This window comes from Anabrus simplex, chromosome 5, assembly GCF_040414725.1.
Source record: "Anabrus simplex isolate iqAnaSimp1 chromosome 5, ASM4041472v1, whole genome shotgun sequence".
NCBI classification, from domain to species: Eukaryota; Metazoa; Arthropoda; class Insecta; order Orthoptera; family Tettigoniidae; genus Anabrus; species Anabrus simplex.
In genome coordinates, this window is record NC_090269.1 from 396,729,771 (window position 1) to 396,749,078 (window position 19,308).

Sequence of the window (19,308 nt, forward strand, 5' to 3'; positions counted from 1 at the left end):
AAGTGGTAGGCCTATATTTTTGAGCTTAGTAGTTACTCTAATTACACTCCACTCAAGTCATGAAATACAGAACTAATGGATATTTAGATGCTGTAACATTTATTATTTAAAACTTATACGAAAACATATGACTTCAAATCCGTCTTTGTAAAGACAAAGAGACTCTCACAACGGCTCGGGAACGCAGGCCTTCTGCCCCTTGGCAGGTTCGATCCTGGCTCAGGGCGGTGGTATTGGAAGGTCGAGACGTTAAAGAACTCTTGCGGGACAACATTCCGGCATCTCTGTGTCTCCGAAAACACGTTATTTGATCGAATTCAAATTTTAACACAATATGCAATGGGATGTTTTATGCATTGTTTATATATTTCAGAACTGTTTGTATCCAAAAGGAAAAAAAAAAACTGTTATAAATTTGTAAGGCTCTTTTTTTTTACTCACGGTTGTTGGAAAATTCCGTTCTTGGTCGCGTTACAATATTTATCGTATGTCCAAAGTATCACTGTGTGACTAAAAAATTCGTAAATGAATTAACTTCTGTTATATCAGTTTGTATTTTCATTGGATAGAATTATATTATGTTTCACTGACTGGCCGGTACAGGGAAAGACGTGAGGCGGGGACGGAATTGATGCTCTACTTCATTTCATCATCGGAAACAGTGTCCGGCGTGCTGGCCTTTGGTCACAGGGGTCCCGGGTTCGATTCCCGGCAGGGTTGGTAATTTTAACCATAATTGGTTAATTTCTCTGGCATGGGGGCTGGGTGTATGTGTCGTCTCCATCATCGTTTAAACCTCATCACGACGCGCAGGTCGCCTACGGGTGTCAAATCAAAAGACCTGCATCTGGCGAGCCGAACTTGTCTTCGGACACTCCCGGCACTAAAAGCCATACGCCATTTCATTTATATTTGTCGGAAACAGTACGTTATTTTGACCGTTTTGTTCAGCACTAACCCATGCTCAATAATTTCCTGGAATGTTTCGCATTCCGTACAAATGTCAACACCATCAGCTCCGTGCAAGTACTGTATCACAACTTCCTGGTGACAGACTATGTAACGCTGGAGGGTGAGAGGGGAATCGCTCGTTCGGCCTTGGCCTTTCGTACTGCCATCTATGCACCCGCGATGTAACTATCAGTGGAGTTAGTTGTCGACATCAACGAGACTAGTGGCGATATTTTGAAATAAAATGTGAATCTAGAACTGACTCCGGCCGCCTCTTAAACCAAAGTGTCGGAAGACTGTGAAATTTGGACACTCATGTAAGTTATGTGACGAGTAATTACCCCGCAACGTCGTCAGAGATCGCCGGGGAGCGTCGGAGATAGTTCATAACGCCGAACGTTCGAGACTCAAACCCATATCAAACCGACCCGGGTGTTCCCACCTTATCTCAACCTAATATTGGCAACTTGCAGATCGTGTTCTAGCCCCGTTCAGCCTGGTGAACTGGGAGCACGGGTCATCAAAAGGCGATGTTGAAGACAGCGACTATCATCAGTGAGGTGATGTGCACTTTAAACTGCATTTTCTGAACAAAAAACTATTATTCAAACTACTTAAAAATTTTCTTGTAGATTGGACCTTGCCTTCTGTACGAAGCCCTAGCTAGATATCACCCAATATTGATCTGAGATGTACTTCGTGCTAACTTTAAAATTAATTGATAAAGTCGGGCTATTTTACTGGTACAATACGAAAACCTAATTCCACTCAGATTTCACTCTCGTAGAGCAACTTTGGTCCGATAACAAATCGGTTTAAAGATTCTTTCGTCCGGAAGCTGACTTCTTCCTTACAGAATACTGTTGATCTCAACTGCGAGCTTATTGAACTGGCTTTGCTGCAACTTGATTCACTCTCACTTATTATACTACCATCCTTGGAGAACACATCCTAATACTTGTTCCAGCTTTGTATTCCTAACCTGACGTTTAATTCTGTTAGTCTTATTACCTATTGACATCATTAACTTTCATATTATACTCACTGCAGCTATTTTTAAATTTCTACATATCAAACTGACGGCTACAAGCACAATGTGCCATTAACACCAAGTAGTCAACATAGACCAAGCTGCTTAGCACATTTCCACCTAGCTGAATCCCTCACTGCCACTTAATACCTTTCAGCAGATGACGCATGTAAAGTATGAACAACAAAGGTAATAGATTACAGCCTGGTCTTACAATTGTTAGTACACTGAACCAAGAACTCATTCGACCATCAGTTCTCAACGCAGCCCAATTGTCACTATAAATACCTTGATTCCTTTTAGTATTCTACACGTTATTCCATAGTCTCCCAGCAGGTCTAATATCTTTTTACTCAGTACTCCGTCATATGCCTTCTGCACATCTACGAAACATAAACATAACTGTCTATTCTTCTGGTAGCATTTTTCAATTATCTAGCGCATACTGAAAATGTGATCCTGACAGACTCTCTGTGGTCTGAAAGCACACTGGTTTTGATCCAAATTATTCTCAATGATTGATCACAACGTCACTTCCAAAATATCAGCATTCAATTTGCCTGGTATACTGATCAATGAAATATCCGATAGCTGTTGCAATCCTTCCTGTTCCCTTGCTTATAGATAGGTGCAATTACTACTTTTTTTCCAATCAAAAGATATCTTACTAACACTCGATGCTAATTTCATCACTCTATGATACCATTTCATCCCTGCCTTCCCACTATATTTCACCATTCACGTCTAAGTTAATCTATTCTTGCTGCTTTATGGCAGTGGAGTTTATTCATGGTACCGATAAGTTAGATAATTTGTTTAGAAGGGTTATAGGGAGATACATTCAGGGAAACAGGGTGCTCTAGGGAGCTGTGATAGGATACAGGGATGTGGAAGTCAAGTAGGGATGACAGAAAAGTGTTAGTGTTGAACTGTAGAACTACAGTAAAGAAATTAATAGAATTAACTTAATGGATATTTACTTACCAGGTATTGTAATAGGAGTTAAATCATGGCTGAGAAGTGATGTAATGGATGCAGAAATGTTCTCACCGAACTTGAGTGTGTATCATAGAGATAGGATAGGAATGGTATGAGGGGGAGTATTCATTCTGGTGAAAGAAGAATTTGTAAGGTACGAAAAAGTTAAAAATGACAAACATGAAACTCTAAGAGTAAGGCTAATTTCTAAATATAATAGAAAGATAATGGACAACTTGATGTCTTTGGAGTGTATAGGACGGGAAAGGGTAGCGCTGACGCTAATTCAGAATTATTTGATAAGATAATATTCTATGTGGGAAACGGTATGGAAAGGTATGGATTGTAGTGGGAGATATCAATTTACCAAAGTCAGTTGACAGGAGGCATGACCAGAAAATGGCAAATAAATTAACATGGGAAGGGCAGTTGACTTAGAAAGTGGGAACGAACTAGAGGTAAGAATATTTTGGACGTAGTGCTGGTAAAGAAAACAGATGAGCTGTATAGAGAAACGCAGGTAATAGATGGTATTAGCCATCACGAGGCTGTTTTCTTGTAGTTAAAAGTAAATGTGATAGAAAGGAAGGTCTTAATTATAGGACTATCAGGCAGAACCATATGGCTGATAAAACAGACACGAGGGTGATTTAAAAAAGTAAATATCGATGGCCTAGGTTGAATACCTCGTATCTCACAAAGTTCTTCCTATCCATTATTCCAGCCATTTGGGTATGCAGTCCATCAGAACAATGTTCGTTGGGTTTATTTTCCTATGCTTACGGGTAAAGGAAAACGAACCTTATAAAAATTATACTCTAGGAGTTAGTAAATACGTCATGCAGACATACTTTCCTATAGTACGGCACGGTAAGGTTCATTTTCCTTCACACATCGGCATAGGAAAAAAGAACACAACGAACATTGTTCTGATGGACTGCATATCCATATGTGGCCCGGAGGTGTAACCAGTCTTAAGGGAAATAATGGATAGGAAGATCTTTGTGAGATACGAGGTATTCATTCTAGGCCATCGATATGATAGGTGGAATACGGTAAATAGAAATGTAGACAGACTCTGTGTTGGGTTTAAAGCAATTGTTGAGGAATGTTAGAACAGGTCTGCACCTTTAAAGATGGTAAGGAATGGTAAAGACTCACTACATTATGGCAGAGAAGTAAAGAGACTAAGAAGAAGATGCAGATTGGAAAGAAATAGTTAGAAATGGCTGTGGAATTAAGGAGAAATTGAGGAAAATTACTAGGAAATTGAATCTAGAAAAGAAGTCAGGTAAGGATAACATGATGGCAAGCATAATTGGCAATCATTCAAATTTTACTGAAAAATGGAAGGGTGTGTATAGCTACTGAACTACTGAACTACCACTACGAGCACAACGAAGACCCAATACAGTGGATTTGGTCAAAACGGGCAAAGACTGTCAGGAACTGCACCAGGTCTTCTTAGAGAAATAATACACATGTAAGAGACACAAAGAAACTAAAGTAGAACAGGAATAAGGGCAAAAACATAAGTTTATTAACGAGATGAAAATCAAAAAGGCCGCATAAGCAAAACAAGGAGGCCAAATAATCCATTAGTTTATATTAATTCACGGTTTATCACACCTTCTCTCTCTCTCTCTCTCTCTCTCTCTCTCTCTCTCTCTTTCTCTCTCTCTTCCTTAATATAAGACCTGATGAAAACTCAGGTATAATGGCATGGCATCTACTTCAATTAAATGAGGAACATAAATTCAGGTGGGTTCAAAGTATTTCTTTTATGCATAGTAGGTCTAAACGACCGTAAATCAAAAGAGAAACAGTACTATAATAACATTCTCCGTTCTAGTCGAAAAATCAGACATACTGCCCACAACAATAACACCCGAATAAACAAAAACCATATCACCCTAGAATGAAAGATCGTTGAGTAAAAGAGGTTAAAGCAGAAGCACCCTCGCCCACGCATAGACCATTGAGTTTAGGTCGCAGATAAAGAGACACACAGACCGGACGCATATGAACGTCAGCTACACAACACGTAACTAAACAAACAACCGCTTTCGAGTTCAAACAGACAATACGGACCAGAAAGTGGTCCATCTTAGGGAGACGGAGTTTCTTCATCCAAAACACACAGAAAGTAATCGCGTTGTTAGCTTGTATTCATACCACGCAAATGTGGTGGTCATAAAATATACAGAAAAAGCGATAAAATAATAGAACATGAGATCAAGCGGTATGATAAAGAAGTTATACGAGTGAAATGTCTCGGACAGAACACAACAAATGATCCTATACACACACATCAATCCGTGTCACCTTCTGTTTTCAAAATAGAATAGTGGACCGGTAAAATAAAATACCGATATATGCATGTAAAAGCAAAGTTAACACACAAATTAATTAGAAACATATGTAATGGGAGAAGCCTTTCTAACCCAAGCATGGCAAGCATACGATAAAGCAATTATCAGACCGAGGGAAGATTAAAGAAAAAAGTACCTCAGGTACATGGGCAATTAACATTTTCGAAAGGCCGAGATATGTAGGCAGTTAACATTCTCGACAGGTCGGAATCGTACAATATGCCACAAAGGCGACTTAGAAATCCATCGCTTCCATATTCTGAAATCAAAAACTCTCCACCCAACCAACCAGAAAGATAACCCAACAAGACGGGGCAGGAAAGAAATGCTTTGACATATGCTTACGCATGAGATGCCATCTACCAGAATAGGGAAAAGTATACGTAGTAGTAACAACACATGATGGGGAAGAGTAACAATTCACAATTGATACACGAGATCGCTAGGAAGGCGACGTCTTCAGAACAGGCAAACATACCATAAAACGATATGGTGCGGTTGAAATATTCTAAGTGCCCCCTCGAAAATGAATTCTGTCTTGCTGATCAGACAAGAACAATTAATTTTACTTTAAGGCTGTAACTTAAGCTAAATGTGCGCGTACGACTTCAACAAATCTTAATGCTAAGGTACGAGAATTTAAGTTTCCCTTCAGGAACACCTGTAGACGTAAGTGTCCTATCACTAAGTTCAACACAAGGAAACGGTGAAGAACAGAGTCTTTTGATGACCCGAAGCGTGTTGCAGTCTAGCAAAGCATGTTGAATGCGAACGAACTTCATTTTCTCCTTATATTACGATTCGAATCCTGGTTTCCCAGACATTTAACGACCGTTTCTGGCTCAGACCATTTCTGACATAGTTTCCAACTGACATGGTCCGATGCGGAACTGAGTGGAAATTTCTTGATTAAAACAAGGTCTCCAACACCAAAAGGAACCGGATTCCTCCCCTTGTTATACCTCAGGGCCACCTTGTTTTTTGTTTTAATCAGATGATCGGAAGTTATTTTCCATTTTTCTTCCACACTCAGGCGACGGGAAGGAGCGGAGAGATATTCGATATTCCACTGTAACATAAGCGGATCGTTGGGGATTCTGCCCGGAAAGCGTTCGGCTGGCGTGAAATGTCTGGATTCATGTACAGTGGTGTTGAAACCTATGCTGAAAAAAGACAAACTGGAGTCCTAACGGGACTAGTTATTATGGTGAAAGGCAGATGAACATGTTTTAAGGTTAAGATGGAATCACTCGATTAGAGACGGTTGAGGGTGGTGAGAGCTAAGACGATATGCTTAATACCGCATGAGAAACACATGTACCGGGCGAGTTGGCCGTGCGCATAGAGGCGCGTGGCTGTGAGCTTGCATCCGGGAGATCGTCGGTTCGAATCCCACTGTCGGCAGCCCTGCAGATGGTATTCCGTGGTTTCCCATTTTCACACCAGGCAAATGCTGGGGCTGTACCTTAATTAAGGCCACGGCCACTTCCTTCCAACTCCTAGACCTTTCCTATCCCATCGTCGACATAAGACCTATCTGTGTCGGTGCGACGTAAAGCTCGTAGCAAGAAACACATGTTCTGAAAACTAGTACGAGTGAAGACAGAGGAATTGTCTGACGCTAATGTCCTGGGAAGTTGAAAAATGGCAAAAATATGACTGGATAACAATTTAGTGACGATGGCAGAGTTAATTTTACGGATAGGGAATAGCCAAACAAAATTAGAAAAACCATCAATGACCGATAAAATGCCGATATGCCCGTTCCCTGTCTTACTAGAGGTCCGAAGAAATCAATAGTTTCTCTCCAGGAGCATTAACCACATCAGCAGAATCAAATCCGTCTTGACCATTTTGAACGGGCTTGCACTTTTGGCAAACGTCACAGGTTCTGACATACTCACAGACATCTTTATTAAGGCTCGGCCAATAGTACTCTAGAGCAATTTTATGAAATGTTTTTAGTTGTCCAAGATGCACTCACAAATATGATTCATGGTAGTAATTCATAATCATACTCCTCAAGCCACGGGGGATAAACACATTCGAGGAATTGTTTCGTGGACACTTATGACACAAGAGACCCGTGTCCATTTCGAAGGACTCGCAGTTGTGGTCGTTCTTGGAAATCCCGTCCATTATCCTAACACACTCATCGTCTTGCTTTTGGAATTCATCTAAATTCGTAAAGCTCCAGGGGTAATTTGTAGAACGTTGACCGAAAGATTAGAACCAGAACTGCATTCAACGTTATCGTTAGGATTTTCTACGCCATCAAACATGCGTGACAGTCAGCCACGACGTTGTCCTTGCCTCCCACATGTACAACAGTAAATTTATAGGATGTCAAACGTAGATTCTAACGAGCCGCTTTGACATATACTGACGCATGAGATGCCATCTACCATAATAGGGAAAATTTTACGTAGTAGTAACAACACATGGTGGGGAAGAGTAACAGTTTACAATTGATACAAGAGATCGCTAGGAACGCGACGTCTTCAGAACAGGCAAACGTACCTTTACATGATATGGTGCGGGTGAGAACTTCAAGTTGAAACATGTTCCAAGAAGGGCAGATGGACAGTACGCAATGGTATGATAAAAAACTGAGTTAAAATCAGGTTGTGAGTTTTACATGTTTGGAAAGTCCTCTCAGTTTTAATTATAGCGTCGAAGGTGTGAATGTTCCTTATGAGAATGATTGTAAGTACCTAGGTGTTAATATAAGGAATGATCTTCATTGGTGTTTTCACATAAATGGGATTGTAAATAAAGGGTACATATATAGCAATGGTACTGATATGCGGAAATCAAGAAACGAAAGGTTGGCTGGAACGGACAGTAGCCAATTGTAACCCTCGGAAAGGGGAGAATTTGCAGGTGGCAGTAGCTAAGAATGTGCTGAACACTACAAAGTTTATCACCAAGTTTCCATCTCCATTTGACAAGATAAAGGTAGAAGACGTTCTTATCAGAATACATCAGCATGACACCAAACTTCCGACGAAAGAGAGGAGAGTGCTGCATGCGACAACTACTGACGACCCAGGAAGGACAATTGTTTTGGCCCATAATGAAAGAGATTTTAAAGAGCTGAAGAGGAGAGGCCTTAAAGCCAAGCTTGGACTTGGGCAGATCAAATTTGAAGTAATTAAGGGGAAAACAAAACCTAGCGTTGGCAGGGATGGTGCTGAAAGTCCTTCAGGCCAACGTTCAACATAAAACAGCAGCTGTTGCAAATTTCGTCAGGAAGTTCAAGTCCGAGGCTATTGACGTGGCTCTTATACAAGAGCCATGGGTAGTTAAAAGCGGAGTGGCAGGACTGGCGGAATCTGCAGGTAAGCTAATGTACAATATTACATCGGATATGCCAAAAACATGTTTACTTGTGAGCGGGAAATTAAAATGCCTTCTGTTACAGGAACATTGCTCAAGGGATCTAGTAGCGGCCAAATAAAACTTGGAAATTCGGAAGGTCCCATAGAAATAACAAAAGGCTCCGCGTACCCTCAGTACGACTCAACAGATTTGAACCCATCGAAAAACGTGGAAGAAGAGGAAGGGTGAACACTAGTACTCGGAGCAGATAAAAATGCACAACACACTGCATGGAGCAGTAGTAACTGCATTGCAAGAGGTAAGCCATTATAAGAGTTTATTACTAGAACGGAATTGATAATATAAAATCTAGGAAATATACCGACATTCATAAATAAGAATCGTAGAGAGGTAATAGGTATATCCTTGAGCACGACGCATATTGCATCGCTGGCAGACCACCAGTATATCGATTTTGCGATTGATGCGAAGCAATGTGGTATTGAAATGTACAGAGATCCTAAAAGAACGAACTGGGATGGATACAGAGAAGTTCTAGGGCAGACTGTGCAAAAGATACAAATGAACGTAAGGGGACGGAGGAAATTGGATTAGGCAGTAATAATAATAATAATAATAATAATAATAATAATAATAATAATAATAATAATAATAATAATAATAATCGTATGACCTCAGCTACCGTGTGCAGACATTTCAATTTGACGCCATCTGGCTGTCTGCTTGTCAATTTCGACGTTCCGTTTTACTCTAGGCCCACTAGATGGCGGACAGAGTAAACCGGATCTCTCTTGGGCGTCTATGGCTGAGATTTAATTAATTTTGTCGGGTAAATACCAAATGTATCACCAGAGATTTTTTACATGCCGACATCGTACGACATGGAGTGTCGAATGGACTTTTTTCCGCCCTTCAAAAATCCGACTACCTCTGCCGGGTTTGAACCCGCTATCTTGGGATCCGGAGGCCGACACTCTACCACGGATCCACAGAGGCAGTGGAACACTTAGAAAAGACCATTTTAGCCGCATACCATGACAACTGTCCCTTTAAAGAAAAGAAAACCGCCAATGAAGTTAGGTGGCAGAATAACAAGCTAGCCAAAATGAAGAAAGAAATTAGAGCGTTGTATAAAATATCATCAAGACATGACATTGCACCGTATCCTGACGGCTCATTTGAACTATTAAATTATATTATTTGGCATATTAAACTGTATTATAAAGGTGGACTGCAGTTGGATATTATGAGAGTGGCAAGTTAAGGCTGAGATCGGTTGTGAAGGGGACAGAATGTCGTGGGACACTTGCTCGAAACTTTCCAGTGACCGTGAGAAGCTTCCAATTTTATTCATAGTCAGCATAGATCGAACGTGTAGGGAACGTTAAGCCACGAGGTGAGCTGAGCCAATTAGAAAATAAGGGCGTGGCTACTTTGAATACTGGACAGCGCAGAGTTGGAACGTCAGGATGACCAACATTATTCTACTGTCGTGTGTTCAGCAAGAGAGAGTGTTCAATTCTGTTATATGAGGCTTTTCCACAGGTATGAGAATTTGAATATTCAGGAATAAATTAGAAAAGTTGTCTCAGCCACAATATGCTTATTATGAGTGCATTTGATATTAATTTCAGTGGATAACAAAGAAGGTGTGTGAATCAGTAGCTCTGATTGGCTAAGCGTTTGAACCTTCGAGGGATCCCCTAGCCATAACGACGTCTGCAAAGATACTTAAGCTCACCACTTGCACATGATGGAGCCTTCTCTTTTTGCTGTGTGCCGTTGAGTAGCGAACATCAGTGTGAAATTTCAGTGTTCGAAGGACGCGTAGTTGCTGCCACGTGTGCAGAATTTTAGCTTTGTACAGTCGTACCGTCCCAAGACAGTGCAATTTTTCTTGTGAATAGTGTTGTTTAAACTGTGTATAATAACCAGCCAAGTACGCTATGGCACAAACTCGTGCTTCTATGAGACAAACTGTAATTTCCGCCGCAGTCTGGTCATCGATCGAGAGACGCTTTTCCGTGCATTACCATCGGGCCGGTCGCGTTTCGCGAGAAACTGTTGGATTCGATTTGCGGGCCGCTCCTATATTCAGTGATTCAACCCTTAACATTTACTTTTGATGCTGAATAGGTTGTTTGCACAAGTTGGCTTTCCATTACAGCCGACAGTGGGTTTATTCCGGTACAACGTGCACAAAGAGCGGTGAAGAGAAACTGACCAGTAATGTGTGTGTTGCTGTTATACAGGAACCAGCTTCAAGAAGATGGCATCATCCATTGAAGATAGAAGATTGTATCCTCGTTTGCAAAGTGTGTTAGCCATGGAGTAACGCTTCAAGCCAGCGAGTATGTAACTCGCTAAAGATTTACAGGGAGTTGCCAAGACAAGTTGCATGTAATATTTAAGTGGCATGCTGTGTGAAATACGTTAAATAATAGTAGGGCTTAGATTAGGGGTTTCCTTTAGTTTAATTTCAGCTAGATGGCATGAGTACATTTTATATGTATGTTATTGTAAATATGGACAGGATTGGGTTGCATGTTTTTTCTTTCTATTACTTTATAATTAGCTAGATGGGAAACCGCGGGAGATGACAGGTTTTATTTTGATTTTTATTTGTGTGAAATATGCATGTTATTTAATTTAAGGTTATTCCTGTGTTATTTTTTATATAGTTAGAAGGATTAGACAGCTGAAATAATCAACATCCAGAGTCACACACTCGCACTTTGGGTTGCATGTTTTATTTTTCTTTCTATTACTTTATAATTAGGTAGATGGGCAAACGAGGGAAATGACAGGTTTTATTTTGATTTTGATTTGTGTGAACTAATACATGTTATTTAGTTTAAGGTTATTCCTGTGTTATTTTCGATATAGTTAGAAGGATTAGACAACTGAAATCATCAACATCCAGAGTCACACGCTCGCAGCGTCGAGACGAAATTGTTATTTAATTGTTATAATGAGATTAGCGACAGATAGGTTATTTGCTTGAATGAATTCCAGGTGCTGTAAGACGTGTGGCGTGTGGAGCTGCATATACATCGTTGAATTACAATAGGATCTTTTAAAATGGATTGGAAACTGGTTTGGACAATGGTTAGGCAAGGAATCGAACCCTGATTTATAATGAAAGGGCTGATGAAAATACAGGATATATATGTAGATTTAGTACATGTTGAAATATATGTGAAGTCAATGATGCGGGCAGTATGCGTGCCTGGAAATATTATGAGAAATATGTGAAGCGAGAAACGGCCTGGGATTTTGTTGAGAAATATTATTGAGAATTAGAGATACCATGAAGGAATTGTCAGGCCAAGAGATTATTACATATGTGTTGAGAAATATGCTAGCATGCCGGGAGTATGTACGTCTGAATGCGAGTTTACGAGTGGTTGTGGAAATATTAGCTCGCTATGAAGGTCACTTTAACAGCCAGAATTACAGCTTAGTTGTGAAGCGAAGAGTAGCTTCAGTGCTGTAACCCAGTCAAAACAGTGACCAAGTTCCGAGAGTAGTCTTCTTTTAGTATTCTTTAAAGCTGATTGCCAAGCAGAAAATCTGGAGTTTACGAAGGGTGCTATCCTGCGTTCCAATGCAGTATGATGAACGGCAGTGTTGTCCATTGCTTTCCTTGTGCATATTGAATTACGTTATTTGTTTCTTTTACAGGATTGTGTATTTGTGGGGTTCATTGTGATTTTTGTACGATGTCTTGTTGTTAACGGGAAACAGTCCGAGTGCCAAGTTGATGATTAAGGTTATTCTAGTTCCGACTAGATCTTTGGTGAACCGCATTTCACATGTCGAGTCAGTGTAGTATGTACGTTTTTCACGAACCTGATCCAGTATAAATACTTTGACTATTTTATTCCGTTATGATTGTTGTAAATATAGAGTAGGGAAATGCCACTAGTATTTCATCGTGTTTCGCAAAGCCTTGTCCCACTACTTACGGAATTAGGTCACGTGTAGTTGCACTTATCAAGGCAATCCTCCCAAATTAAATAAGTCCGTTAATTTGTGATCATGCGACGATGTTACAAGAACTTTGGACTATCACGTTGATTCATAATGAAACTTTTCAGTAATTAATTTTGTTATTTGAATTTAAATTTTCATGTTCTGATTTTGTTTGCGTTGATATTATCTGTTGTATATTTTAACATGGTAATTTGTTGGATTTAATTTCATTTTGGTGCCGGTTTTGGGCCTTTATAATTTGATTTTTACTTTGCGGATATTAGAATGGTTCGGATTATTTTGTGCAATAAACCTACCTTTCCCCATATCAGTATTTCTCATTCGATATAAAACACCATTATTCCGGTCATGATACTTAGAGATAAGTTTAAACTTCGACTTTTAGACTACACGAGACAACCTAACCCACTCTCTACTCACTGGAGCTTAGTCGGATGTTTAGTCAGAAAATGGAAGCATCGTCCCAGAGAATTCCTACCCCTGGGTACGGTACAGTATATCATAGGAAACTCGCTGAGTATAACTCAGAGATGCGGAGAGCAAAAAGAATCTCTTGGAGACTGTTCTGCGATAAAGTGGAATCAGGATTCCTCTCTCACCTCTTCATCACTACTGCTCGTGTCTTTGACAGTAATGAGCGGACGGTCCACAGTTATATCGACACACCGTCCAATTCCAGAATGTCTGCTCTTCTGCCACCACGTGGTGAATAAAAGCTTGGCACATTTCAGCGGTAACGTTCACCAGAGCTGCATTAATTAATTTCCTGACTTCTGCCAGTTTGAAGGTTTTATTATTGCGTGCAACATGCCCCTTCACCTAGCTCCACACCAACTCAATCAGGTTCAAAACACGATGATAAGGAGGAAGTCTCAACACCGTATGACCTGCTTCCTCTGCCAGTGTGTCAATAACAAACCTGTCATACGTTTTCGTCACACTGTGAGTCTTTATAACTCGGAGTAGTTCATCTTTCACTATATCTTTCTCGTAGGTAAGACCTTTTGCCTCCGTCCACTCAACAGTGTCATCTTTACGCCACGATCTGTCTGGAATAACATCTAACTTAATACTGTGATGTGACGCATTGTCCATAACAATCACATTGCTCGGTTCGAGCAGAGGTAAAATTTTCTTACACCGTGCAGTTAAAACTTCACCCGTCATCTCCTCATGAAAATCACTCGTTTTCTTTGATTCCATCATAAATTCTCCACCCTCTAAAAACCCATCTTCACTTCCTATCTGCAATAAAATCAGTTGTCGTCCCTTTCCTGTCAGATTTTTTAGACCTGTACTTAATCCCTCTTTGAATGCCTGTTTCTTACTCTTTATGTTTGTATCTACCCACACTCTGGAAGTGGTATGTCCTTCGTTCACCCATGTCTCATCCAAATAATACAGTTTTCGCCCAGCTTGCCTAAATGCACGAATTCTTCTCAAATAATCCCTCCGCCAAAGCAGTATGTCTTCGCGATCAAAAACAAGGTTTTGCCTACTTCTTTCAACAAATTCGAAACCTATTTCCGGAAGAAGATTTGAAAATGTTGTTCTTTTAGGATCGGGTAGTTTGGGATCATCATTCACAAAATCCACCCTCCGCCAAAGCAGTATGTCTTCGCGATCAAACATAAAGTTTTGCCTATTTCTTTTAACAAATTCGAAACCTATTTCCGGAAGAAGATTGTAAAATGTTGTTCTTTTAGGATCGGGTAGTTTGGGATCATCATTCACAAAATCCATTACTTTTTCCACTGTTGGCTGTTCGTTTCTCTCGAAGAACTGATGTACCGTACTTTATGCCGCACAGCACTTCTAACAAATTCATCGCACTGAATCTCTAACACAGGTTTCTGGCACCGATTTCCCAGGTGTTGTTACCAATCCTTGATGCAGTAGTTCGCTGCACGCAGAATTAATGCTCCACTCCGAAACACCAGTGAACTCGGATGTCAACTGCACAATCTCCTTTAAAGCTAAAGTAGGATATTTCTCACAAAATTCATGAAACACTTTCAATACAATTGTCTCCTCGCCACTTTTCAAAGGTTTTCCTTTGCGATGATTAACGAACTCAGCTCGGTGGTCCATATTGCACAAGAACAAGTAATGTTACCGTCACTCACTCACTCACTTACTCACTGTATCTGCTTGCTTCCCGAGCTCACAGCTTAAGGAATGGCGGGTCAAGCATGAGCGCATGCGTCCCTGGCACTCTTCAATTTGAAATGCTTGTTTATATTAAATTGCAATGAAAACAAATGACTTTTGTATATTTTCTGACTTAAATTATATGAGGAAATATATTTCGGACATTTAGCATGTAGTATCAGATTAGCCGTGATGTGGCTAACGAACTAGTTTCATGTCTCCGCGTAGGTGTCCCGCTGCAGCACTAACAAAGAAACGTTAAGCCAACCACATGCTCATGTTTACACCACGACTGGTTGGTTCTCTGGGTGAAAACTGCTTACATTCAATTTGAACATTATTAAAAATTCAAAAATAAAGCCTACGTATATTGAACAAAACGAACACATTACAGAAAATATTATGTAAATAAGTCAATTTGGCTAGGATTTGAATTTTTAAAAATGATTTAAGAAACAAGCGATTTTATGCAGATCTTCCGGAATTACATTTAGGCCGGAAGTGATTTTTGGAAATTTCCATTTTGGTTTGATAGAGCTACCCATGACTCACAATCTGAAATCCTTCTGGGCCCTTTAGCCCTTCAACGTTCGGCAACATTTCAGAAATTGCTTAATGTTATGTTTTTCGTAGTCTGGGGACCCCTACCTTGTATGCTCAGAAATGTCTTCAAAATTTAAAACTTACTACGGTGCTATAGGCCACAAATAAGACATTTATAATACCATTTTCTTTAATTACTATTAATTAATAGTTACGGTCATTTCTGCAGGAGTCGTGACCATAATCGCACTGATCTGCCCAGCGTTGAGCTACTTCAGCGAGACCGTCATCCCATGTCTGAAAACATACAACCACACACAATGTTACTTAATTTTCAGTACAAAACACTGTGAGTGAGTTATCTGTAAGTGAAGATCACTGCTGTCACCATTGTTTTGCGGATACAATGTCTATAAACGATTCCTTCCTGTGGACTGTTTAGTAGGCTTGATATACTGTAATACTGAACCATAATTCTACCCTGCTAAATATTGCAACTAGAAAATTGCAACTACAAGTCGCAACTACTAGCGCAACCACAATAATTCTTTATTGCAAGCTCATCTTACATTCTGTGACATCACAACTCACCGTGGGAGTGAGCGAGCCACCCATTCGAGCGAGCTCGGAACACTTCAATTGACTTCGAGTAATAAATAATTAACTTCTACATAATAAAACTTCATTGCGAGAAATTTCGGCAGTATAATTAACCAAGAAATAAATAATTAAGAATTTTAAGAAATAGTTACTGAAATTAAGATCCATAGGGTGGAAATATATTTAATTAGGCCTGGAGAAAACTTGGCATCCATACTGGCAGATTAGATATACGTGCTAAGGCCACGCAATCCAAATGCGCGCGAAACCATCTACACGAAATTAATTAATTACGCCCGTTACAGGCACGGAAAAAATCAGCAAACAACACCATCATGGCTTAGAAATAAGGCGGAAATGTTGGGGTCAGTCTCTAAGAAATCGGTCCAGTGGTTATGAAATTTTTCGATTACACCACAATACATCACGACCAGGAACGCGTCCCTTCAAAAGCTATAAGTATCCCCACTTATCGACAGTAGCCACACCCACTTGGTCGTTGTTTGCGAGGGTGGACCTGCGTTGCGTTAATAACAAGTAGAAGCCTTGAAATGTTTCTTCAAATAAACTTGTGACATTTATTGAGTTATCTGGCTCGAGATAAAATATTTAGTTGAATTGGCATAGAATCCCTGAAATTCTCAAATGAAAACTGCGAATGCATATATAGCTATCATTAAATTACTGTGTGTCTTTGTAGTCAGTGAAGGGAGCCGTAGACTAACCGAGATAAGCTTCAAGTCTCATACCTTGTGAGCACCTGGCATAACAAGAGGGTGAAAGCGAGGAAAGTCCTCACGGAGAGTTAGGTCTTCGCCGAGAAACGATGCGCTTGTACAGTTGGTGTGTGTATAGAATAATTCATTATTTACGTGTTAGAGCAATTGAAGTGTAGAATTTGTGTAATCATAAGTCAGGGGAAAAATGTGCTCTCCAAATATGAAGGGCTAAGTGTGTGGTGCATTCTGGCACAAATGTAGCCAGGATGGCGTCGGAAACTACGACGCAGTACCAGGTCTGTCTAATTTGAATTTCACGTTTGGTAGTTAGACTTGTACATGCTTGTCCCATCAAATTACTGTATGTCGTGTGTAAAATAATGTATAGGAAAATGTTGAGGCGATATGTCTACTATTCACGTCAGTTCGCGAAACTCTGAAATGCGCTTAAATATATGTAAGAAAAATGTAATAGGTGAAGTTTTAAATATTGTAATGTGAAAATCAATGAAATATGTTCAGGCTGATACAAGTTACAATAATGATAACGATAAAATAATCGTGGTGAGCGTGATAAAGTCAGATATCAAATTAATAAATAATAATAAATAATATTGACATCGGGATAAAATTATAAATTAGAAATTATGTGTTCAGCAGTAATGTCAAGTGAGATTTGCGATTTATACCGAAATCCACTGAAGTCAGAGAACATTAACATTTAATTTTGGTTTGTGACACCGTGTATTTGTGACACAGGAAATCACGGCATGGTGTTTTGCTGTTGAGGTCAGAAAAACGTAAAGAAGTCGATTTTGAGATCCTTCTAAAGTTTTTTATCATGGGATTACGTATATTTGAAAAGTTTCGAACAGGAAGAAATGGATTGTAATGGAAATGGAATACTATGAGAATAGTTAGGAAGATGTTAAAGGCACAGTAAGCCTGTATTTTATGAGTGATGTATAATGAACAAAAGGCTGAGGAAAATAGGCCCGGTTTTTCGACGGAGAGAAATTTGTGTGACAGGGTGTATGTGAAGAGGTAATATTTCTGAGACAGGCTGTGTAGGATGACGATGTCCTGTAAACAATCCAGAACAGTTGACTAATTTAATAGTGGTCAAAACCCGAGTGAGAGCGTTGTAACGCCTATTTTAATTACAAGTCAATGTTCTCCCATGGTTACTTCTTTATATGAGACCGTAGGTCTTGGCAATTAAATCCAAGTAATGATTCCATGCAGTACCGGCATAGTGTATTTTTTGTGATATTCGACCTCACGAATAAAATATATTCTGACACACGGTCAAGGTAATACTTGATTATTGTAAAGTGAACTCTAATCTGTATATTTACGAGACGAAATTACCGCTGACTACAAACATTGCGGGTGTGAGAAATGAATGTTATTAGAATAAGAGTTTAGCTTCAGTAGATTGCTGGAAAGCTACTTCAATGGACAGTTCACGGCAATAAATGTTTGGAACGGTGAGATGATAGGCCATTTGGAGCCTCACAGTCGAGTTATGCTGCGGATCTCGTGATGGTGTTGATTACTGTTTTCCGTCATATTATGTAAAATTAAACGAGAGTTGAATTTATTTTTATTTAGCGAACTTCGCTGCATGTGTTGTGACTGTAAATGTGGAATGGATTGAACTATTCGGACATGTTGTTTAATTTCGATTTCACGCTTTATTGCAAGAAATGGAGATAGTTATATTTCCAGGTTCGAGTTCATTCTGTAGCGAATTTTATTCCATTGTGTTAGAGTTTCAACGAGGATTAGATTTCAATATCGGGGATTGTGTTTGAAGTTTCGATTTCGTCTGATAGGGTAAATGATGTGTAGACATCCTAATGTAGGCTCAACGATAGATTTAGGATGCTGCGCGTATTATATAAATATACGGATGTATAGACACTACTGTGGCCGTAATTAGGTCACAGCTGACTGTACAGGTGTTGGTGTGTGGCTTGTGTTCGCTTGTCGGCGAGAGGGAGTGTGGGCGACCTTGGCTCGTGGACGAGAACAAGCTTTTTTGACGTGAAGAGGGTGGCTGGTCGACAAACAAAATAAAATTAAAAAATGATGGTTGGCGAGAGAAAAGAAGTTGCTAGCGCGCGTCACTTGTAATTGCGAGGAACGATATGAATGAAATATTTATAATATCTTTGGTGGCGTGACATGCATAATTACGGAATGCTCATGGATTAAATTAAAATAAACTGGATGAATAATAGCACGTTTAGATTATATAAATTAAAAACTAAAATTTTTGAACTAATTTACACGACCTTTTGGCTAAAATGGTGATAAAATTATATATTCATACGGTAGAAGAATTCAGTATCTAAATTGACTTTACTTCCGTGCATGAGCACCAGACACGATATTTAAGTCATGTGATAAGAGTACTCACTCTCACATACTGACGTGTTCCCGAACTATCATCTTCAGTCGCTCAGAGTCCTTGCCAGCAAGATTTTCAACGTAGAACATCGTGAATATTCTCGTCAGGAATAGGGGTTTCACTCCTGTGCTCTACACTTCTGATAATTGTCTACAACGTAGAACAGTGCTGTGATCAGACGTCGAATGTGCAGATATTAATCCCTTAAGT

The 19,308-nt window shown here is 39.7% G+C and overlaps 1 protein-coding gene across 1 annotated transcript in view; it reads right to left on the reverse strand.

Moving 5' to 3' along the window:
- Window positions 1-19,308, reverse strand: part of LOC137501060 (venom allergen 5-like) — an 86,155-nt gene that overhangs the window by 20,793 nt on the left and 46,054 nt on the right. Inside the window, exon 4 of the mRNA XM_068227949.1 lies at window positions 15,579-15,660. Coding sequence (XP_068084050.1) covers window positions 15,579-15,660 — 82 coding nt within the window. The remainder of the gene's footprint in view (window positions 1-15,578; window positions 15,661-19,308) is intronic.